We start from the raw sequence: 25160 nt of genomic DNA, 5'->3' as shown, positions 1-25160 counted from the left end.
TGATTTTTCATGAATGTTTGGAATTATACTCAAAGCTCTCAAACAATTATACTTAGAGGTTAAATCAGATAACTACAATAGTCCTTTATAATGTCAGCTTTGGCCTGTGTTTCAAACAGGCAGCAGATTGAGGAGCAAGTGTGATGTGTAGCTAGTTCACTTATAAGAGGTCAATTACTACTGTCTCTGCTGCAAGTGCAGGAGCACTAAGGGGAGCAAGAACACTTCCTTGGGGGCCTATTTAGGTAGGATTTTAGTGGTTTTTGTAACTACAACTAAATTCATAAACTCTAAGTGGCAGATTTACCAAGGGTCGAAGTGAGTTCAAGGGAATTTTCGAAGTAAAAAAATTCGAAATTCAAAGTAATTTTTTTGGATACTTCGAACATCGAATAGGATACTAAGACTTCGACTTCGAATTTGATTCGAAGTAAAATTGTTCGAATATTCGACTCTTTAAAAAAACTTTGACTTCAATACTTCGCTAAATTAAACCTGCCGAAGTGCTTTGTTAGCCTATGGGGACATTCTAGAGCATTTTTCTAAGTTTTTGGAAGTCGAAGTAAAATCGTTTGATCGATCGCTGAAATCCTTCGAATCGTTCGATTCGAACGATTTTACTTCGACCGCAGGATACCCAGATTCGATGAAAAAAACTTCGACTTCGATGTTCGAATTTCAAAGTATTTTTAACTTCGAAATTCGACCCTTGATAAATCTGCCCCTAAAAGCACAAATGTCATGACATTTATTAAAATAGCTGCCACTTCCAAGCAAAAAAAAAATACAAAAACCTCTAAAAGTCTGAATTGATTTAAAGCAGCCCAAAAGGATCATGGCAGCTTCCTCTGACTTCTATAGGACCTCGACAAGTTTTACCTGGCAAATTTTTGTATTAGAGGTTTTTCATGGATTTAACACTTAAAAAATCTAAATTTTTAGAGCTTTAAAAATTTTTTTAGAAAACCACAAATTTTTTTGAGATTCATGGAAAAAAAATCAAAAATCGATTTTAAGTAAGTGTGCCCCATAGTGTTCATTCATGTCAGACTTCCACTAGGGGAACCAAATCTGGCACAAGACTCCCTGGGTTTGCTGCCTGCCATAGGGAATGTGGTAAGTACAGGACTCCATCGTGAACTGCACCCTTTGGTGCTCCCTGACTTGCTTTGTTGATGGTCCCATTAACCCATTAATTATATGTTTAAGGAAAACAGCCATTTATTTAACCCCGTTAGGAGAGCCAGTTGTTTCAATAATAACTTTGGAGGCACCTTGAATGAGCAGCACTTAATTGCCCTCATGGAATATCTTCTTTCTTATAAACAGCGGATCCCATCAGGCGGTGATGGAAAGAAAGTCAGATTCTTTGGACAGTCTATTCATGGTGAAATGGATTTAAATGGTGATGGTCTGACTGATGTAACTATTGGAGGACTTGGGGGAGCTTCTCTTTTTTGGTATGTGTGTATTTATGGCAATAATAACGGGTTGTGTCAATTGAATCACATGGTAATAACTTTCAAAAGGGGTTGTTCACCTTTGAGTTGTAATGTAGAGAGTGATATTCTGAGACAATTTGCAGTTGGTTTTAATTTTTTATTAGTGAGTTATTTAGCTTTTTATTCAGCAGCTCTCCAGTTTGCAATTTCAGCAATTTGGTTGCTAGGGCCAAATTACCCTAGAAACCAAGAATTGATTTGAACAAGAGACTGAAATATGAATATGGGAGAGTCTGAATAAAAAGATGAGTAATAAAAAGTAACACTTACTTTAATTTGTAGCTTATAGAGCATTTGTTTTTTAGTCAGTGACCCTCATTTGATAGCTGAAAAGAGTCAAAAGAAGAAGGCAAATCATTTTAAAAAACTATAGAAAATAACTAATGAAGACCAATTTAAAAAATGCTTAGAACTGGCCATTCTTGTGAACCACCCCTTTAATACTGTGCACCAGAAGTTTCACTATCCCCGGTTCAAAAATGTCACCTGCAACTTGCATCCAATTTACGACCACCAACATATGCAATTGTGTTTGTTGTAACGCATCAGGCACAATTCCCCACACAGCCGCAACTATTCTTGGAATTCTGGAAACAAACATTGCATCATGGGTAAAAAACATAACGATTTGCCTCCGACATTGTATTACGCACACCGCCCAGCGTTTTTTAAGATGTGGGTCACCTTTAAGTTAACTTTTAGTATTAGGCCGATTCTAAGCAACTTTTCAGTTGTTCTTCATTATTTATTTTTTATAGTTTTGGAATTTTTTGCCTTCTTCTTCTGAGACTTTCCAGCTATCAAATGGGGGTCACTGACCCCGTCTAAAAACAAATGCTCTGTAAGGCTACACATTTATTGTTATTGCTACTTTTTACTCATCTCATCTCTCTCTCTCCAGGCCTCTCCTATTCATATTCCAGTCTCTTATTCAAATCAAGGCGTGGTTTCTAGGGTAATTTTGCCGCTAGCAACCAGATTTGTTGACGTTGCAAACTGTAGAGCTGCTGAATAAAAAACTAAATAATCAAAAAAACGCAAATAATAAAAAATTAAAACAAACTGCAAATTGTCTCAGAATATCACTCTCTGCATCATATTAAAGTTAATTTAAAGGTGAACAATCCCTTTAAATGACCCCTACTGATTATAAGATCCATTTAACATTCCAGTTTCTTGTCACAAAGCAAATGTTTCCTATTGTTAGGTCTCGGGACGTTGCTGAAATAACAGTAACCACAGAGTTTACGCCTAACGCACTTGATATTGAAAAGAAGAACTGCGATATTAACAACAGACCCACAGTCTGCATCAAAGCAAAGTTTTGTTTTAATCTACTGCTCAAGTCTGATGAGAACAAAAAACCAAGCTCAAGTAAGTGAAAAGGCAGAAATAAAGCTGCATGAACTTGGTTCTATACCGTACAGATTTCTATATATGAGTATTACTGATTTCATCCATACAGACATCATCTATACCATCACCTTGGACTCACCCCGCTTCACCTCTCGAGCCTTTTTCATTGACTCTCAGGATAGAAAATACCAAGGAGTCATTGGAGATGCCGTGAAATGTCTCAATCATGACTTTTATATGGTGGCAAGTAATTTTCTAAATACAGTAATCCTTATCTCTACTATCTCAAAATTTTGAAAAGCTGCTCAATAAACAACCAATCACAATGACCTTGTTGGGTCCTCAATAATATAGTTATCTATGTGCATTTCCACCCATGTACACTATAAAGCCTCTAAAGAGGTTGTTTGCCTTTAAGTATGTAATAGTATGTTATAGAATGGCCAATTCTAAGCAATGGTTCAATAGCTTCAGCCATTATTTATTTTTTATAGTGTTTGAATTATTTGCCTTCTTCTTCGAAGTCTTTGCAGCTTTTAAATGGGGGTCACTGACCCCATCTAAAACACAAATGCTCTGTAAGACTACACATTTAGGGGGTTATTTACTAAACTCCGAATGCAAAAATCACAAAAATTTTTTGATTTTTTGTTATAAAATTGGACTTTTAAAAAAATCAAGAATTTTTTGGAATTTATTAAACCCCAGGATGGGAAAGTCCGAATCTGAAAATCTGGCATCTCAGAAATGTTGAGGTTGCATATAAGTCAATGAGAGAAGTCCCAATGATTTTTTTGATGTTGTGCAATACCCGAAGTTTTCAGGTGAAAAATCTGAAAAATGTGTGAAAATGGTATGAAAAATCCGAAAAGATTGTGAAAATCGTAATCAGATTTTTTTCCCGCAAAGCACATTTTTGAGAAAATGTAATAATAAACAAGCGAAAAAACCCAGAGCGGATTTGATCGGAGTTTGTAGCAGAAAATACTGATATAAATTCGGACATTGATAAATAACCCCCTTATTGTTATTGCTACTTTTTATTACTCATCTTTCTATTCAGACCCTCTCCAATTCATAGCCCAGTCTCTTATTCAAATCAATGCATGCATACCACCCAACTGTCCCGTTTTCTGCAGAACAGTCCCGATTTTGACAGCTCACCCAGCAGTCCCGTGTTTCTTACTGAAATATCCTGACAAGATACAATGTTTCTGAAGCTTAATTAAAATAAGAGCCTTTTTGGTAGAGAGCCCAGAATACGTGGCAGCTGCGCTTCGATACTTTTGTAACAATTTAAGATAAGCAAAGATACAATTGTAACTATTTAAGATACACCCGTCTTTTGGGAGATCTGATATCTTGATTGGAGAAGGGGGAAAATCAATATATTAAAAAGATGAAAGAAAATAAACCCTTACTTTATTTCATCTTATTGGGAGAACTGAGACTAGCAGCTTAAAAGGCAATTCACTTTCATTAGCAAAACTGTTATAACACATAAACCATTGCACTAAAACTTCCAGAAATGTGTTCAAACTTTCATAACCTGCCAAATTTTGTTAAAATGGACATGGTAATTAGGGCCAAAATTCAAATGTTGGGGGGTATATGCATGGTTGCTAGGGTAATTTGGACACTAGCTACCAGATTGCTGCAATTGCAAACTGGAGAGCTGCTAAATAAAAAGCTCAAATACTACAAATAATGAAAAATGAAAAAAAAATTACACTAACATTTTATGTAAAGTTGAATAACATCTTTTGAGTAGTGATGGGCGAATTTGTCCCGTTTCGCAAATTTTGACGCTGACGTCAATTCTGACACCGGCGACAATTTGACGCGCATTAAAGCAATTGTTCAGTGTAAACATAAAAACTGGGTAAATGGATAGGCTGTGCAAGATAAAAAATGTTTCTAATAAAGTTAGTTACCCAAAAATGTAATGTATAAAGGCTGGAGTGACTGGATGTCTAACATAATAGCCAGAACACCACTTCCTGCTTTGAGGCTCTCTTGGTTTCCACTGATTGGTTACCAGGCAGTAACCAATCAGTGACTTGAGGGGGGGGGCCACATGGTTCATATCTGTTGCTTTTGAATCTGAGCTGAATGCTAAGGATCAATTATAAACTCACTGAACAGATATGTCCCATGTGGCCCCCCTTCAAGTCACTGACTAACTCAGAGTTATAGAGCTGAAAAGGAGGAAGTAGTGTTCTGGCTATTACCGTATGTTAGACATCCAGTCTATTTAGACAATTTTTATTTTCACACTGAACTGTTCCTTTAAAGTCAATGGCCGTTAATTTAATTGTTCCCGGCGTTGAAATTGTCTCCAGTGTCAAAAAAAAACATTTTTGCGAATTTGTGTCTGCTGAATAATTTAGCCCATCACTAATTTTGAGCAACATCTCAGCTCTGATAGACCCATATAGCTACTGGTTTGATGGTTGATTTTGGGAAACACAAGCGGAAAAATGCATCCGTCTCCAAATATCATTATTTGTTTGAACAGGTCCATAAGGCTGGGCTATAAGCCTGTTGTGACCAGGAAATATGATTTGTATTGAGCTGTAGGGGAATGATAAACAGTAATAACTTACAACATATATCTAATTTCTTTCTCTCTCTCCTATTCAGGAAAAACCCGATTTCTTGAATTCCATTAATGTTTTGGTTGAATTTAATTTTCCCGATCCAGAAAAGGGGCCAGTTCTCAACAGCGAACTTCCAAACTTTTATAACTCATATGTAAGTAAATTCATTCAACGTAAATATTATTAATAGTTATTAAGCGATGGAAAGAGTGAAACTAGAGATAGAAATGAGGGAGATGGCAGAGGTATAAATGTAGAATTGAAGGAAAACCATTAAGATCAATCTGTGAAAAAGAAAAATCAGCATGTGAAATCTATGTTGCCTTTTCATTTTTATTTCACAAGAATGTGACCTGCAAGGAAAATCACTGGGTCCATTTTATCCAAATAATACAATTTAATTTTTCTCTGTAATAATAAAACAGTAACTTGTACTTGATCCAAACTAAGATAGAATTAATCCTTATTGGAAGCAGCATATTGGATCTATTTAATTTTTACATGGATGTCCAGTAGACGTAATGCATGAAGATCCAAATTACAGAAAGATCCCTTTTCCAGAAAAACCCAGGTTCCCAGCATTCTGGATAACATGTGCCATACCTGAGACTGTTCATCAAAGGGAAACTCCAGACAGTACAGGTCTCATCATTTTTTTACAGCAAAGTGAGATGCATGAAATACAATTGCACTTAACCATTAATTTTTGAAAATAAAAAATACACCCTATTTAAGTCAGGAATATACGACATTGCTCTTCTTGTCTATAAGCACTGCCATTTAACATACATTATAGAAAACGTTCAATAAAATCCACAATAACATAAAACACAATGGCTTTTTTTTTTGCAATTTTAATTTTTTTCATATGAACATCTCAGTTTATTGATGAACACTGGGGTCACTGTTGCTTTAGCAAATATAAATCCAAAAAAGAAATGCTGTTCACTGATTGTAGAATAAGAGTGTATGACAAGATTGCAAGTACAAGGATGGGATCTGTTATCCAGAATGCTTGGGACCTGGGGTTTTCCGGGTAACAGATCTTTCTGTAATTTGGATCTTCATACCCTAAATCTACTAGAAAATCATTTAAACATTGAATAAACCCAATAGGCTGGTTTTGCTTCCAATAAGGATTAATTATATCTTAGTTGGTATCAAGTACAAGCTATTGTTTAATTATTAGAGAGATAAAGGAAATAATTTTAAAAAATGTGGATTATTTGGATACAATGGAGTCTATGGGAGATGGCCTTTTTCTGTAATTCAGAGCTTTCTGGATAACGGGTTTCCGGATAACAGATCCTATACCTGTAGTAGCACTGCAAGGCATGAGATATTTAAGGTGATTGGTTGATGATTAAATCATTCCAAGTAGAAATATAGTAATTCAGCAATTACATATGGGTGAAACATTGATATTTTGGAGAATATGCAGCCCCACAAATAATTTAGGCCTTATCTCATTATGGGGTTGTAGTCTAAGGGAGCTGGTAATAAGGGAGGCGTTATGGGAGGTTGCTTTTATATTAAGCAGCCACCAAACATAGGGGTATTGAGGGAGCATAAAGCAGTTGGCAGTTAGTAATAGCCACAGAGGCAGGAGGGGCTTCCCTGGGTGGGTACTGAGCAAGATGCGGTACAAAGGTTGGGGTGTGGCAGGTGTCAGGACTGGGTACAAAGTGAGGAGGGGCCTGGAGAAATGTGTGTTGGTTATGGAGGAGAGTTTGGCTTAGAAGTAATCACAGGCTTACTGTTTGCAGGTAAAAGAATACGTGATTCAAGGTTTACTTTGTTATTACACTTTCCAGATGTTTGCATTTTAATGTTTGATATTTTTGGGTGTTATTTTGGTAATAAACAAGCTGTTGCCTTTTCCACCCAAAAGATTCAATGATCCAGTGTTCTATTTAGTAAAGGGAATGATGTGGTTGATTTTTAAGTAGGGGCCTGTCAATTGACATTGCCACTGTCAAGAGCACAATATATAAACATTTATATCAGGTGTCTCCAACCTTATTTACCTGTGAGCCCCATTCAAATGTAAAAAGAGTTGGGGAGCAACACTAGCATCAGGGCCGGGCCATGCCGGCCAGGCGCCCCTTTCACCGCGCGCGCAGGAAGTACTCGCGCATGCACGCTGACTGACCCGTCACCCCCTTCTGGTATGCTCTCCTCACGCAGGACTGCAGAGGAGAGGAGGGTACTCAGCCGGACTAGGGGTAGGAAGCTGAGAAAGGTATGTGCCTGGCCCTAGGCCTACTCTGCCTACCCCTAGTTCCGGCCCTGACTAGCATGAAAAAGTCCCTTCTATATACCATATAATGATAATAATAAAAACTGGCAGAATTAAAGAAAAAGTCCCTTCTGTGCCAAATAATGGCTGTGATTGGCTATTCGGTAGCCCCTATGTGGATTGGCAGCCTACAGGAGGCTTTACTTGGCACTACACTTGGTTTTTATGCAATTAAAACTTGCTTTCAAGCTTGGAATTCAAAAATAATCACCTACTTTGAGGACCCTGAGAGCAACATCCAAGAGGTTGGAGAAAAACATGTTGCTCATGAGCTACTGGTCCATATGGACCCCTGAATTTGCAAAACAAAAGCCAAGAGTACTGAGCAAAAGAGCAAGTGGTTACGTTAAAGTTTCTTTCTCATCACTGAATGTTAATATATTGTGATATCCTAAAGACATTCCCCAGTGGTTTTTATATTTTCCTTCAGCCAGACATTGTTTTATCTGGAGGAAATGATTTGAAATAATATTTAGAAGCAATGCACAGGATGAAGTCACGTCGCTCATTTGTACTGAGCTAACATTCAATTCACTGCACACAGGAAAACAACAAGGCAGGACGGTTTCCTTCACTCAGCGTGCACAAGCCGGCTTGTTTTTAAACAGAAAAACGCATTGTTAACTTGGGTCATTTGTTGCAATATCTAAGGAAAATCAGGACATGTTATAAATGTTTATAAAATGAAAGCAGAGAGGGTTACATATTTCTGTCTAATTCCCGTCTAATTCAGTTTTGTTGTATTTTAAGAATATAACTAGTTTTCATGAAGTTGTTCTATTGCTTTCCATTTTTCTTTTAGACATTAGGGGGTCATTTACAGGTATTGGACCTGTTGTCCAGAATGCTTGGGACCTGGGGTTTTCCGGATAAGGGATCTTTCTGTAATTTGGATCTTTAAGTCTACTAAGGAATCCTTTGATTAATTTTATCTTAGCTGGGATCAAGTACAAGGTTCTGTTTTATTATTAAAGAGAAAAAGGAAATAATTTTTAAAAATTAGAATTATTTTATTAAAATGCAGTCTATGGGAGATGGCCTTCCCCGTTATTTAGAGTTTTCTGGATAAAGGGTTTATGGATAACACATTACAGTGCGATACGTGCAGTTTAAAGTTCAATTGTCGTGTTCCTTCCCCACAATGCAGCATTTTCCCACGATTCCAGCATAATTGTGGTGCACCAGCGGGAGATGCCCCTGTGGGCAGTTCATTAAAATTTATGCAGTTGCACTTGTGCTAAGTCCAGTTAGCATCTTTGGGACCTGCTTGGGACCAGGGGTTTTTCTGGATAACGGATCTTTCCGTAATTTGGATCTTCATACCTTGAATCTACCAAATAATTATTTATCAATGGTTGAACTTGTACCTCGAATAAACTCACTTTATGAAAAAACTTGAATGTAAAAAAACAGAATTAATGCAAATTGGGGGGGGCCTGAATACTCAATTCGAGTTTTTGAGCGCAAACCACAGAAACAAAATGAAAATCATGAAGGCTACAGCCATTGACTTGTACATGACCTCTACAGGTTTTAGCTGGAGTAATTTCAGATTCAAGCTTTTTGCAGCTTTGGGCATAATAAATCTTGAAAATTCAGGGTTTTTTTATATCCCGGAAAATTAATCTTGAAAATTCAGGGGTTTTTTATATCCCGGAAAATTAGAGATTTTCCTGAAATTACCCTTGAAAAAACTCAAATTTTATGGGAAAAACACAACTCAACCTTTAATAAATAACCCCCTTAATAAACCCAATAGGCTGGTTTTGCTTCCAACAAGGATTAAAGGAGAAATAAAGAATAAATAAAAAAACCCAAGGCAATAATGTATACTACATGGTGCTGGTTTTACTTTCGGATGTAAATTAATATTGTCTTCAAAAATCAGAGGTTTGTTTGAGCTCCCTATAGATGTTCTCTGGTCCCTGTACATGTTTCAAATGAGGGGTGGGCGTGTCCTAACGGTTCCTGCCAGAAGCACAGTAGGAGGGGGACAGCCAATCACAGCCCTGCAATCACACAAGCAAAGACATGCTTCAGTTCCCTATCAGGTCAGCTTATCTGCTCCCCTGCACAGACAATTCAGTGGGCAGGTGGGTGAAACTAGTAGGGTTTTTACAGAAACTTCCAATAAAGTAAGAAACAACTTATTCAAGCACATTCTTTCTATATCTAAAAGAGTTATTACAGAGAAAAAAGAAAATCATTTTTAAAAAGTTGGATTATTTGGATAAAACAGAGTCTATAGGAGATGGCCTTCCTGTAATACTGAGCGGATAACAGATCCCATGCCTGTATTGGACAGTTGATACTGTCCTCTAGGCTCCTCCTATGATCAATCGTTGGCTTGGGGCCAAACAATAAGAAAGTCCGATTTGGCTCATCAGAAACATATCCTTCCTGTATATTCCTTCAGAATTATCTGCTGCTTTTTTTCTATGGGCTACATCCCACAGTGGGAAATATTATGGTTGGCTACATAGTGAAGAACCATTTATAGTTCTAAATTCTTTAATATTTAAATATCTTTATTCTTTTAATAGATTCCTTTCACGATGGACTGTGGATTGGAGCAAAAATGTATCACTGACTTAGTCCTGGATGCCAAAATAAGTATGGATGGAACCAGGTAATATATTTGGCCGACACACATACTAAAGTGGATGTACTTGTATAGTTTAGCAAGTGAGGGGGCTTGTCATTCATTTAATGGTTTGCAAATCATCCATGATTCTGGCGTTTTTGAATGTATCAGCAGTTGTATCACTTACAGCTAGTGATGGGCGAATTTGCGGTGAATTTCCTAGTTTCGCCGCTGGCGAATAAATTCACGAAATTGCATGAATCAAAGTTTTTTTTTATGATGCCGGCGTCAACAATTCCGCCGGGTGCAATGCCCATTGACTTTAATACACGCCAAATGTTGACACCGGCATGAAAATTCGCCCTTCGCAAATTTTTCGCCTGTTTCGAAGGAAATTCACGAAAATTTCATGGCAAAGCGAAACGGGACAAATTCGACTATCGCTACTTACAGCCACTGATTAACTTAACTGCTTGATTATGGTTGGAACTGCAGAAGTAATATTTCTTAGCATTTCAAATCATCTTTTTCTGACAAGTTGTCAAATGGATCAGTGGGTGTTTAGATATAACTGGGTGTCGCCTGCACAGACCAGGGCATGACATTAAACCCGTCTTTTAATTCCTGAAATTTTGGAATGTATTTGATTGGTTCTGATGATTTACGAGCCCTGGGGGGCAAACTATGAACCTGTTAATATTAAAAGTATTTACATTTTTTGCTCAGGCTTAAAACTGAAACTGTTATCTGGTTACTGGGGATTAATTACCCTGACAACCCAGTAGCAGTTTTGAAATCAAACTGGAGGGCTTAAAAAGCAAATAAGAATAATAATTCAAGTGACTGCATTATTATCAGTCATTTTGTTAGTTGGAGACAGTGACCCTGATAGCTACAGGAACCAGCCACAGGATGGAAGATACCAAAATAAGAAGGATAATGATTAAAAAAAACAAAATCATTAATAAAGACCAAAAGAAACGTTGCTTAGAATAGATCCAGCAATAACATGTACAGAAGGCAAATCTGGTTCTATACTGCTGAATATCAATCACTGTGATTCCCAGGACGTTGCCATAACATCACTGATCTCTCTGGTAAATATTCTGCCAGATATCCATATTGGGAGTGAATGCTTGCATGTATATATGTATATATGTATATATAGTAGAGATGCTTTTCCTCAAAGCATCGTAAAAGTGTCATTTATTCACACAGCTTTAATGAAGCAATTGTGAAATCCACTAAGGACAAGTTCAATCTGACTCTGACGGTTAAGAACATAAAGAAGAGCGCGTATAATGCCAGGGTGGTGGTGAAATATTCCCCAAACATTATACTGGCTGCAACGGAGGTAAGTGATTTCAATTGTCTTTTAGCTCATTTATCTCAATCAGAGTAAATAGGAATTTGTAGGCATCTCCTGATCTTTGGCTTGCCAGTTATGGGCAATGTGAGCAATTTCTCTCTGTGTTTAATGGGGATGTAAAGGCAGAAAAATAAAATCCCATTTTTTACTATCTTTAATAAAAAAAGAAATCTATCTCCAATATACTTTAATTAAAACATGTGTACCGTTTTTATAATAAACCTGACTGTATGCATTGAAATCTCTCCTTCGTTTTACTTGCTCTGACTGCTGTGGAAATGAAACTTCAAACACCCCTAACTGCTCTGCAGGGAAACAATCATACTTACAAATGGCAGGGGGGAGTCCCCCCACCTTACTTCCCAGAACTCGAGCAGCTTTGTTTGTTTCCCTTTAAAGCAGCCGGCGACCGTGAAGAGATTTGTATCCATAGACCCAGTGCAGTCTGTATATTCTGATTATTAATCAGTCTCGCTGTATCAGCTTCTATGGCAGAAATGATTTGACTTGCGCTATTTTGATAATTTAGGACGATCCCTAAGGTTAACCTCCCAACTGAAGCCCAGACCACACTGAGCATGTGCATGGTCTTGGTCATGCAAAGTTGTATAACAAATTTACAAGATTTCAAATTTAATATCATAAATCATTTGTTTAATTAGGCTTCTGGTGCAGTAAGTTCATGTTTATGTTTAGTATACAAAATTCAGCATTTCTAGTATTATTCTATTTTACACTTTAGTCCCCTTTAATGTGCGCAATTTGCCTTTACATTGTTCAAAAAGGTGATTTACAAAAACTAGTTTGGCCAAGGCTGCCAAACTAGATGAACAAGGAGAGCCATGGCCACCCAAGCAACCCACTCCATGACGATATGTATAAATCCCAAATCCTTTATAACATCATATTCCAGCTACATTCCCTGTAGGCAGAAACATAAACATGTGTTCAGGGGTCTCTTATGGTTGTCCATAACTGTAGGCTCCTGGGAAAGTATCCCCCATCCCATGGTCTATCCTGTGCTCACCAAAGAGATCATAACTGAGATATATCCATAAATAATAATACAACACATCATTTAAGGAAAGTCATACAAGTCTAGGAAGGGTGCTATACAGTCAACCAATGATTGGCCTATATCCATGGAGGTGGAAATCAACTCTGAAAATAGAAAAAATATGTTTTGATTTTTTACTGCTTTCAACTTTAACTACTGTGACTGTAAGTAAAGACCCACTGGCATGCCTGAGACTTTGCAATGGAATACATTAAGGGGCATATTTATCATGGGTCGAATTTAGAGTTTATGGGAGTTTATAAAAACTCACATAAACTCGAAATTCAAAAAAATAAACGAGCAATCAAAATGTATTAATAATTCGAATTTTTTTCAATTCGGGTGAATAGGATTGACCAGCAAATTCTAATCGGATTTGAATTCGAGTTTTTTCACCCAAAAAAAAAATCCCCCCAAATGATTGTAGGAGGTCCCCCATAGGCTAAAACACCAATTCGGCAGGTTTTAGATGGCAAATAGTCGAATTCAAATTCTTAAAGGGACAGTACATTCGAAAATTCGAATTTTCAATTTGACCCATGATAAATCTGCCCCTAAGTATTGGAAAACCTTTGATATTACATGATCTAAAGTATAAGTATAACATGTTCAAACTTAGTTCAAATTTGGGGTCCGGGTTACTACAAATAATAGTTCTCATCCAGACAGCGAAAGCACAAGTTTCCATTCTGTTAATCCTTATTTATTGGCACATGAGGCTCTTGGAAGTATTTGTCCAACATCTGCTAAGATTTGCACTTTCTTTGCACTAGCAGTTGTGCCCCCCTAATTTTTTAAGGTGAACAGTTGGTCAATTTCAAACCTAATATCCTATTTATCAAGATGTTCAATTTTCCCTTCATGTGTTTTTACGCTGTAAACCAAAAACAACATTATGGGGCCGATTCACAAAGGGTCGAATATCGAGGGTTAATTAACCCTCGATATTCGACTGGGAATTAAAATCCTTCGACTTCGAATATCGAAAGGATCGCAAATAGTGCGATCGAACGATCAAAGGATTATTCCTTCGATCGAACGATAAAATCCTTTGAATCGAACGATTCGAAGGATTTTAATCCAACGATCGAAGGAATATCCTTCGATCAAAAAAAGTTAGCCAAGCCTATGGGGACCTTCCCCATAGGCTAACATTGAGTTAGGTAGCTTTTAGATGGCGAACTAGGGGGTCGAAGTTTTTTCTTAAAGAGACAGTACTTTGACTATTGAATGGTCGAATGGTCGAACGATTTTTAGTTCGAATAGTTCGATTCGAAGTCGTAGTCGAAGGTCGTAGTAGCCCATTCGATGGTCGAAGTAGCCGAAAAAACACTACGAAATTCGAAGCTTTTTTACTTCTAATCCTTCACTCGAAGTTAGTGAATCGGCCCCTATGTCTTTACAGCTGGTACAGAACTAAGGTACTCATTGTCTTTATCCAGCTGTTGCCTCCTCCAGACATAAAATAAATCAATGTGCTTTCCCCATAAAGGTGCACTGACCCTTTCTGTGACTAATGACTTTACAGGCATAAAGCATCTCCACGCATATCATATGATTCCATCAGAAAATGCCTTTAAACAGGCAGAAAATGCAGTGTAACACATTAGAACAAGAAGAAAATGTGTTTTTATTTGCATGCTACTAAAATTTGTGGGTCCTGCATTATATCACCAGGGTTAGCTGCAGATAGCTGGAGTCAAATATCCCATGTCAAATACCTCTGTGTGTCACTTTGACTTTGCACTAATGTATTTGTCAGTAAAAGTGCAGAGAAACACAATGATCTTCACTGAGATCTTGCCCCAGATGAGATGATGTTGGCCTTGTCTGTACTATGAACCCCTAGTTTGTACTGTACCTTACAGATTTAGGGGTGTTGTCACTCACTGTGGATGGTTGTGTTCTACAGGATAAGCAGAAAGTGAGCTGTGAATTGGATCACGATGTTACATGCAAAATAGGATATCCTTTCCTAAAGGAGAATGAAATGGTAAGACAATGCCTTGTCCAATGTGACCTTGTAGAACACTTTTAAAGCAGATATTGCACCCTAATATTTCAAGCTGACATTATGAAGAATTTATAGAAAGGAGCAAAGAATATATACAAAATAGTGTGTTGTTTATAGGGCCAGTGTACCTCCCTGCACCTCCCTTCTACAAATCCTTGTTGTAAACCCAAAAACAATGATCTCTTTGGCTTTGTTTTTTTTTCTTGCTACTAACTATTGTTACTGACTTTATGTTGCTAACATGTGGGAGATTCACCATGATAAAAATTGTATTACTGTAGAAAGTGTTTCGCAAATTTTTCAGCGAGGCAAAATGGGATAGATTTGCTCATCACTACTTAGCTCTACTAGTTGAATACACAACTACAAAAATGTCATATCTGTTGAAAAATGCGATAATAAAATACACTATAAGACATTATTTTTAGTAGTAAATAGATTTTTCTGGATGAAATTGTCTAAATCCAAGGGCGACCAATCCACACCTCCCACCACCAATAATAAAATAGCTCAGAATATATTTTTAAAATTCAATGAATGTAAAGTTATTAACCTATTAGCCTATCTGTTGTCCCAAAACCCGTTATCCAGAAAGTTCTGAATTACAGGAAGGCTATCTTCCATAAACTCGATTTTAATCAAATAATTAAATTTTTTAAATATTACTTTTTCTCTGTTATAATAAAACAGTATTTATAATTTTTGAAGGGAAAAAAACCTATTGGGCTTATTTAACGTTTAAATTACTTTAAGTAGACTTAAGGTAAGGAGATCCAAATTTCCGAATCTCAAGCATTTTGAATAACAGGTCCCATACCTGTACCAGCATGCTAGTGCCATATTGTTTTTGGTTAAATTTTTCCAAATGGGACACACAAGTATCTAGGCAACCCATTGGGGCATATTTATCAAGGGTCGAATTTCGAATTGAAAATACTTCGAAATTCTAATTCAAAAAGACCAACCGAAATTAAGTTGATGTTTTTTTTAAGTAGAATAGGTCCGTTGTCAATCGAATAGGTCCATATTCGACCGATTTCGAATTGAAGGAATAACGCATTCGATCTAATTCAATTCGAAGGGGTTTTTTTTGGAAAAAACTTTGAATCAAATTCGATTGAATGCGTTATTCCTCCGAATACTGACCAATTTGATCGAAAACTGACCTATTTGACTTAAAAAGTCCACCAATTGACTCCAAATAGGTTTTCGGAGGTGCCCCATAGGCTAAAACAGCAATTCAGAAGGTTTTAGATGGCGAATGGTCGAAGTCGAAGTTTTAAAGAGACAGTACATCATAAATTTCGATATTTGAATTTTCAAATTTTTTTCAAATTCAAACCAAATTTGGACTATTCCCTAGTTGAAGTACACAAAAAATAACTCAAAATTCAATTTTTTTTCATTAGAAAATTCGCCTCGACCTTTGATAAATCTGCCCCTTTGTGTTATTCAAGGTCACCATAGTCACTAGGGATGTAGCAAACTGTTCTGCTGCGAACTAGTTCGCGTGAACTTCGACCGTTCGCGTCCGCCGAATGTTCGCGAACGTTTGGGAACGTTCGCATTTTGAGTTCGCGTTCGATCGTTCGATCGTTCGACCATTCGACCATTCGAATTCCTTCGACCGCTAAAAATCGAACGATTTCCATTCGTTCGAACGATTGTAAGCATTCGATCGAATGAAAAGCAATCGATCGAATGGCTTCGATCGTTCGATTCGAATGAAAATCCTTCGATCGAATGATTAAAATCCTTCGATCGTTCGAATCGAACGATTTTAGCGGGTGTTCGAAGTTCGCGAACTGTCCGCGAACGTTCGCATTTTTTGCCGGTGTTCGCGAACGGCGTTCGCGAACACCAAATCGGCAGTTCGCTACATCCCTGATAGTCACTACTCAAAGAGGCAGATTTAATTCTTATATTAAAGCTTTTTCAAAACATGATCAATGGAAAAAAAACTAGCAATTACACTTTTTTTGTGGTTTTTTTCTTGAGTGCTAGAATTGCATTGACTCTTCGTTTTTAAAAATTAAAAACTACATTTTTAATATCATTTTGAGTTCAGAAAACTCAAATTTGAAAAAAACATTTTTATTCTGTGAATTTCTCTAATTGTGGGGAAAACATTTGATAATGAATTTTAACAAACTTTCCCAAACTTGTCCCAAAATAGTAAATAATCTTTTTTAATTAAAACATGACTAACAAACAATGAGTTTGTGTTGGAATACTACTTATGTTATCATTGTTGAGTAATGAACATTTCCAAAACACTTGACACATTTTCCCTTCCTTGGAATGTCAAGTTATGTTCTGATTCCTGGAATGAGATTTCCCTATCGTTCCACAGTGAGAGAACAGATTTATCTTGTGTGCTAAGCACTTTGCTCTGTATTTCCTGAGGAGGAATTTTTTGGCAGGGGGACTGAGTTGTAACATTAAGTTATGCCACTTGTGCAACTTCCAGATAGTTCTGTCTCTGGAACTGGTAAATGTAGATTTATTCCAGGTTACAGTTTAGTCACTAAGCCAAAAAATTCCTTACTAACTGCAGAATAAAGTTGTTAGTACATTCGGAGGGCCATGTTGGGATTTCTCTCACTTAGGGGCAGATTTATTCAGGGTCGTATTTCGAATTTAAAAAACTTCGAAATTCGAATTAAAATAGACCAACCAAAATGTATTAAAAAAAATCGATGTTTTTTTGCGGATGAATACTCCATATTCGTTCGAATTCATCTGAATTAGAATCATACGAATCACGTAATAGCACATTCAATCAAATTTGAATTGAAGTTTTTCTAAAAAAAAAAAAAACCTTTGATTTTTCAAAGTTCACCAATTGACTCCAAATAGGTTCGAGGAGGTCCCCCATAGGCTAAAATGGCAATTCGGCAGGTTTTAGATGGCGAATGGTCGATGTTGAATTTTTAAATAGAGTTTACACAATAAACTTAGAATTTTTTTCAAATTCAAATCGAATTTGGACTATTCCCTAGTGGATATACACAAAAATTAGCTCGAAATTCGAATTGTTTAAATTAGAATATTCACAACGACCTTTGACACATCTGCCCCTTAATGTTGTGCAGTGGTTGAACAAGTCATCATTTCAAATTTTTTTACCTCCGGTTTTTATTTTCCCTATGGATTTGTCTAAAGCAAAATTTACAAAAATGTTAATATATTTGTTTTCATTTTGTTTTGCTTTCTGAAGCATTTAGAAAAAAAAGGTGGTCACACATGGGCAGAAATTGCACAGTATCTGACCACGGGGCACATTAACTATATCGATATTTGACCCTCGAAGTAAAATCCTTCCACTTCGAATATCGAAGTCGAAGGATTTACCGCAAATACTTTGATCGAACAATCAAAGGAAAAATCTATTAAATCCTTTGGATCAAACGATTAGAAGGATTTTAATCCATCGATCAAAGGATTTTCCTTTGATCAAAAAAAAGCTTAGAAACCTTATGGGGAAGGTCCCCATAGGCTAACATTGATGCTCAGTAGGTTTAAATTGGCGAAGTAGGTAGTCAAAGTTTTTTTAAAGAGACAGTACTTCGACTATCGAATAGTCAAACGATTTTTAGATTCGAAGTCGTAGCCGAAGGTCGTAGTAGCCTATTCAATGGGCAAAGTACCCAAAAAAAAAACGTTGAAATTCAAAGTTTTTTAACTTCGAACCCTTCACTCGAGCTTAGTAAATGTGCCCCAACATGTAATAGTGCCCCTTTAAATCCATAGTGACACATTGCTATTATTAATATTACTAAAAAAGAATGGGAGCAATATTTTTTCCCTAAAAGTAACCACCCCAAACGACCCCAAGCTTAACAGTTCTGACACTCGCGCTGCTTAATACCCCCAGAGAGAGAGTGAGAGAGCTGGCTGCATTATTCCTGCTGGGCTAGAGGGGATGCTATCCTTTAATAGGCCTGAGTATCGTTATAATTTATACTCCAACCAATGGAATAATTGCCCAGCCCCCAGGCCAGTTTGACCAAAGAAATAAGGAAAAACACCTCCATCCTTATGTTCTAAGACGAGCGTTTTTAGCTGCGATCCCCTGCGTTCTGGTTTCATGTGTTCAGCCGCAGGGGATCGTAAGAGTAAAAGCACTGAGTTCTTTCCAATGGGGCTGTACTCACACAGACTCATGTAAGCGCCAAACACAGGTTGGGACGCAGCATGTTGCATTTTTCCTGCGTTCGGCGCTTACATGCGTCTGTGTAAGTACAGCCCCATTGAAAAGAATTCAATGCTTCTACTCCTGCGGCTGAACGCATGAAACTGGAGTGCAGCTAAAAATGTTCATCTGTAAGAGCCGTTAAGGTAATACTCCCGCATAATTGCCTTCTATTTGTCTGTGACCTGGGACTCTAATTATCCATCTCACAAGGACCAAACATAGTAAAAATACAGTAATTTGCAGCACAAGCCCTACTGCACTCATATTATAAAGGGGAGATCCTGAAAATGGACCAGTAAATGCATTTCAGATCATTGGGGATTAAGTGATTCCAGATAATACATTCCTTATTTTAGTACTGTAAACTAATCATTATTAATAATAATAATACATATTTGATCATACAAAACATATAAGAGTCATGTTTTGAAAATGTATTCTCTCTTGCCTCTTTTTTATTCACCCCTTAGAGCTCATTCAAAATCACATTCCAGTTCAACGTTTCGCATCTTTTGGATAATGCATTCATATTTGTCAACGCAACAAGGTATGAGATCAACTCTTTATATATTTATATCAGTCTCCTGCAATGGACCACATTATATATAGGGAAAGAGCTGTTCTGTCACCTGTACTGGAATGCACTCCCCTTTCATTAACTTCATTGAAATGTTTAAGACAGTGGTATACTATTCTCACCTTTGCTTTTCCTATAAGATAGTTTAATGGACAGTTTGCATTCACGGTGCATTCCTCCCATGATATCTGCACTTCACTGTCAAAACAAGCAATGGCAGTATCCTGGCTTCAACATAATCAGAATGGTACCTAGATTGGCCTGTCTAATGACTAATAACCAGTCTGATAACTGCCTGATTGGCCCATTGTGAAGGTTGACGTTGTGGTTTGCAGAATGAACCAATCACAGCTCTGATTTTATGATTTTGCATTGGATCCCTTTGTGGCTGTCAAGTACTAAGGGCGCTAATTATTATATAAGCATCATTTCAGTATGTGCCCTGGAACATGGAAGATCCAGAAGCAGATTTGGGGAGATTAGTTGTCCCAGCGACAAATCGCCTCTTCTTTGGGGCGACAATCTCTGCGACCTGCCTTCATCCTGCCCTCCGCCGTCTAAAATGAAAATCGCCTGCGGCAATGCACAGGCGGCGCTACGTTTTCCGAAGTCGCCCAAAGTTGCCTCATGAGTAAAGTTCGGGCGACTTCGGAAAACGTAGAGCTGTGTGTGAATTGCCGCAGTCGATTTTCATTTTACCCGGCGGAGGGCGGGGGGGAGGCAGTTCGGGGATTTTGTCGTCCCGAAGAAGAGGCGATTTTTCACTGGGGCGACTAATCTCCCCAAATCTGCTCGCGTGGACTGACCCTTAAAGGAATTGTTCAGTGTAAAAATAAAAACTGGGTAAATAGATAGGCTGTGCAAAATAAAAAATGTTTCTAATATAGTTAGTTAGCCAAAAATGTAATGTATAAAGGCTGGAGTGATTTGATGTATAACATATCAGTCTGAACACTACTTTTCAGCTCTCTTGGTTTACACTGACTGGTTGCCCTGGTTACCAGGCAGTATCCAATCAGAGACTTGAGGGGGGGCCACATGGGTCATATCTGTTGCTTTTGAATCTGAGCTGAATGCTGAGGATCAATTACAAACTCACTGAACAGAAATGTACCATGTGGCCCCCCTTCAAGTCACTGACTAACTCAGTTATAGAGCTGAAAAGCAGGAAGTTGGATTAGACATCTGTTCACTCCAGCCTTTATATATTAAATTTTTGGCTAACTAACTATATTAGAAACATTTTTTATTTTGCCCAGCCTATCTATTTACCCAGTTTTTATTTTCACACTGAACTATTCCTTTAAGCTGAAAAAGGAGAAAAGGTACAGGTTACTTAACAGATAACTGATAAGATCTGTAATGGAATACAATGGTATTGTACAGCATGCAACTGTTATCTGTAATGGAACCTGAGCCTTGAATGGCTGCTCCCATGGCACGTTATTTACTGTATATACTCTATAATAGGCTTTCTAAAGCAAACATACACGTTTTACCAGTACAGGGAACAGTACATTATATTTTAATTACTTTGGAACCCTTTTTTTGGTGTTACTGTTTCTTTAATTCTTCTTCATCAGAAAAAAATTGCTGATATGCCTATCACCCCCATTTTCATGCCTATCACCCCCATTTTCGTGCCTTAGGCACGTGCCTCTTCTGCCTAACCCCAGTTCCAGCCCTGCCAAGTACATCATTATTTTAATACATTTGCACTGAAACTAAAGCATGTCATATGTCATGTTCAGCGACAGTGAAGAGAAGTCTGAAACCCTGCTGAACAATAGGAAGAACATCACGTTTCCGGTGAAATACGAATCCTGGCTGACCATTGTAAGGTAAATCTGTAATGACTCAGTTCTCTGCCACGTGCGTTGTCTTATTAAATATCTTTTTAGTTGGGATTTAAAAACTGCCCTCCCATACCCGTACCTCCCTGTACCCAGGGAACAGGGATTTTGCAGGTTAAAGTGTTACGTTTCTGGGGTTGTTTTACTAAAACTTGGCAAACTAGCCCTAGTGCAATTTCCCTAGCAGCAGTCATATCATTACAAACATTATCCTACCTGCAGTAGAGAGATAATTATGGTAAATTAACTAGTGATGCACTAAATCCAGTATTAAGTTGGGTATTCAGCCAGGTTTCAGCCTTTTTCAGTGGGATTTGGATTTGGGGGTCGCTGAATCCCTACAATCCCACATCCCTACAATGAATCCTATTATATAAAAACATCCTTCTAAGAGTATAACTTATTTTAAACTATCCATTCTCCTATCAGCTCTGCAAAAGAGTTTCATGTTCCAATTCCTGCAAATGAGTCTATACCAGCAACCATCAATTCCACTGAAGCCATTGGGGCTGTAGTGAACATAAACTACGAGGTAAGTGAAAGTAAATGTAATATTGTAAGCTTTATACCGTCTGCACTGAGCAGTATTTCTGTGCAATTTGCATGTTTGATGTAGACAGCATTTATTGCACAGCACCGGGGAATATGTTGGAGCTTTATAAATATAATAATAATAATAATATAGTGAATAAAGTACCCCCTATTATAAAACATAAGGATATTACAAGCTACCGAGGAGTCCCATGACCATCTAAAAGCATGAGGCCGAAGGCCAAGTGTTTTTATTTGGTCATGCAACTCCTCAGTGACATCTAGGGGCACATTTACTTAGCTCGAGTGAAGGAATAGAATAAATAATACTTCGAATTTTGAAGTATTTTTTTGGCTACTTCGACCATTGAATTGGCTACTTCGACCTTCGACTACGACTTTAAATCGAATGATTCGAAGTAAAAATCGTTCGACTGTTCTACCATTCGATAGTCGAAGTACTGTATCTTTAAAAAAAACTTCAACCACCTACTTCGCCACCTAAAACCTACCGAGCATCAATGTTAGCCTATGGGGAAGGTCCCCATAGGCTTTCCCAGCTTTTTTTGATCAAAGGAAAATCGTTGAATTAAAATCCTTCGAATCGTACGAACGAAGGAAATGCGGTAAATCCTTCGACTTCGATATTTGAAGTCGAAGGATTTTACTTCGACGGTCGAATATCGAGGGTTAATTAAATAAATGTGCCCCCTAATATCCTCATATTTTGCAACAGGAGGTACTTTATTTATTATAATACACAAGTTTCAGTGAGTCATGTGACACAAATGACATCACTAATCACCATTTATAAGGATATAATTTACAGGTTATTCATGGCTACTGTGTATTATATTATTATTATTATTATTATTATTATTACATTTTAAAGAATGAATGAAAAAGAATGTATGGAGAAGCAGTGCATTAGATTAGATTAGGTTAAGAAACAACAAAGGTCTATATCTCAAGGCTCTTGAAATGACATGTCGATGATATGTATATCGTTTATACAGCACTTTTCAATGTGAATTCAATTCCCTGTGTCCTATTTTGGAGCATATAGTCCTGCAGCAATTCTTTTACATGTATGGCAGGGAGCAAAGTGCAAAAACCACCCTGCACTTTATATAGTCCATATAGTATATCTCCAATATACTTTAATTAAAAAAATGTGTACAGTTTTTATAAGAAACCTGACTGTATGCAGTGAAATTCTCCATTCATTTACTCCTGTGGATAGGAATTGTCAGATGGTCCCTAACTGCTCTGCAGGGAAACATATGTATGAACAGCAGGGGGAGCCCCTGCATTACTTCCCAGCCATGCAGAACTCAAGCAGCTTTGTTTGTTTCCCTGTAGAGCAGTCTGCGACGGTGTAGAGATTTGTATTGGATTTTATTTTTGCCTTTACATCCCATGTACTGTTTCCAACTCCGGCTGCAGGGACAAAGATCATGGAGCCAGATTTAAACAGATAAACTGGGATTCTATTTGGAGGATTATTTTGCTGCAGCCACTAGTTCTGCAGAGTTGGAGAACGTTTGTACAAAAACTATAAAATCCACATTAGATTACATGACAACACAAGACCCAGTGCAGTCTGCCTATTCTGATTATTATCTTGCTGTATCAGCTTCTGGCAGATATTATTTGACTTGTGCTATTTTGATAAATTATGGCAATCCCTAAGCAGCCCAGACCACACTGAGCATGTGCACAGTCTTGGTCTTGCAAAGATGTATAACAAAGTTACAAGATGGTGATCCCCTGAGGCCAACTTTTAAAGCATAAATGATTTGTTTTATTAGGCTTCTGGTGCAGTAAGTTCATGTTTATATTTCGTTTACAAAATACAACATTTCTAGTACAACAGTACAACAGTAGTTGTATAAAAGGATACCAGATACAAAATATGGATGTAGTGATGAGCAAATCTGTCCAGTTTGGCTTCTCTGAAAAAATTGCCAAACCATGGATAATACAATCATTATTGCTTAAATGAGTGGTTCACCTTTAATTTAATTAATTTAATTAATTTTAGTATGTTATAGAATGACCAATTCTAAGCAACTTTTCAATTGGTCTTTATTTCTTTTATAGTTTTTGAATTATTTGCCTTCTTCTTCTGACCCTTTCCAGCTTTCAAATGGGGGGGGGGTCACTGACCCCATCTAAAAACAGAGCCATAGGCTCAATGGTTTATTCCACCTGCACATTTTTAACTTTTCTAACTTTTCATATATAGGAAAATTGTTTAATTTCACAGGGAAACAAAAGGGGATAGCTGGAAACTAAAATGCCTTGAGGGAGTCTATCATATCTGTGTATACATCCCAACATGTGACATTTTGAAAACAATATCTGCACTGACCATATCCAGGGTATTTGTAAAAAATGCAATAATTCTGGATTTCTGTTCTAGATTAAGAAGAATGATTTTATTCCAATGCCAAAGGTTTCCTTCCGCCTTTCATTTCCCTACAAAACACCCGACAATAATATTCTCCTTTATCTCACAAACGTCTCCTCCTCTCATGTAAGTATATTATACTTTAAAAATTGGGGGGGGGTTGTCTGTGCATCAGAATAGTACATATCAGTATTCTCCATCTTTTCCTGTTTCTTTCCTGATTTGTAAAGCATGGGGTAGGGAAAATATCTCTCATTTCGTGGATTGATTTTTTTTCAGTATATTCGAGGAGAATATGATCCAACTAATGGCTGACATTGTTGGCAAAGCGCATTATATAATAGATAGGGATGGGATCTATTATATGGAATGCTCGGGATCTGGGGGGTTTACAGATAAGAGATCTTTCCGTAATTTGGATCTTCATACCTTAAGTCTGCTAAAAAATTATTTAAACATTTTACGAAAACTATACCCCCTTACAATGGTGTTGTCTGTAAAAATATATTGCATAAAACAGCTCATATGTAAAACCCTGCATCGTGTAAATAAACCATTTTCATAATAATATACTTTTTTAGTAATATTGGAATGGCTATTAGAAAATTGTTGCTTAAGTATTCATTTTGGGGGTATAGTTTTCCTTTAAATATACCCAGTATGATTATTTAATACTAACACTGATATGGATTAATGCAGTTTAGTTACCCTCAAGGTAATGTTATTATTTTAAAAAAAAATCTGAAAAAAGAGTCTGTGGGAGATGGCCTTCCCATAATTCCGATCTTTCTGAACATTAGGGGGCAG

General features: G+C 37.2%; 1 protein-coding gene across 1 annotated transcript in view; it reads left to right on the top strand.

Moving 5' to 3' along the window:
* The window catches only part of LOC108718392 (integrin alpha-1-like), a 96349-nt gene that overhangs the window by 61246 nt on the left and 9943 nt on the right, over positions 1-25160 (top strand). Inside the window, 11 exon segments of the mRNA XM_018266178.2 lie at positions 1330-1460; positions 2710-2876; positions 2968-3101; positions 5502-5612; positions 10301-10386; positions 11560-11695; positions 14680-14760; positions 19450-19526; positions 21308-21397; positions 21839-21941; positions 24366-24479. Coding sequence (XP_018121667.1) covers positions 1330-1460; positions 2710-2876; positions 2968-3101; positions 5502-5612; positions 10301-10386; positions 11560-11695; positions 14680-14760; positions 19450-19526; positions 21308-21397; positions 21839-21941; positions 24366-24479 — 1230 coding nt within the window.

The sequence above is a fragment of the Xenopus laevis genome, chromosome 1L, assembly GCF_017654675.1.
Source record: "Xenopus laevis strain J_2021 chromosome 1L, Xenopus_laevis_v10.1, whole genome shotgun sequence".
In the NCBI taxonomy this organism is placed as follows: Eukaryota; Metazoa; Chordata; class Amphibia; order Anura; family Pipidae; genus Xenopus; species Xenopus laevis.
Note: the sequence above shows the minus strand (reverse complement) of the source record. Positions and strands in the feature narration are given on the sequence as shown.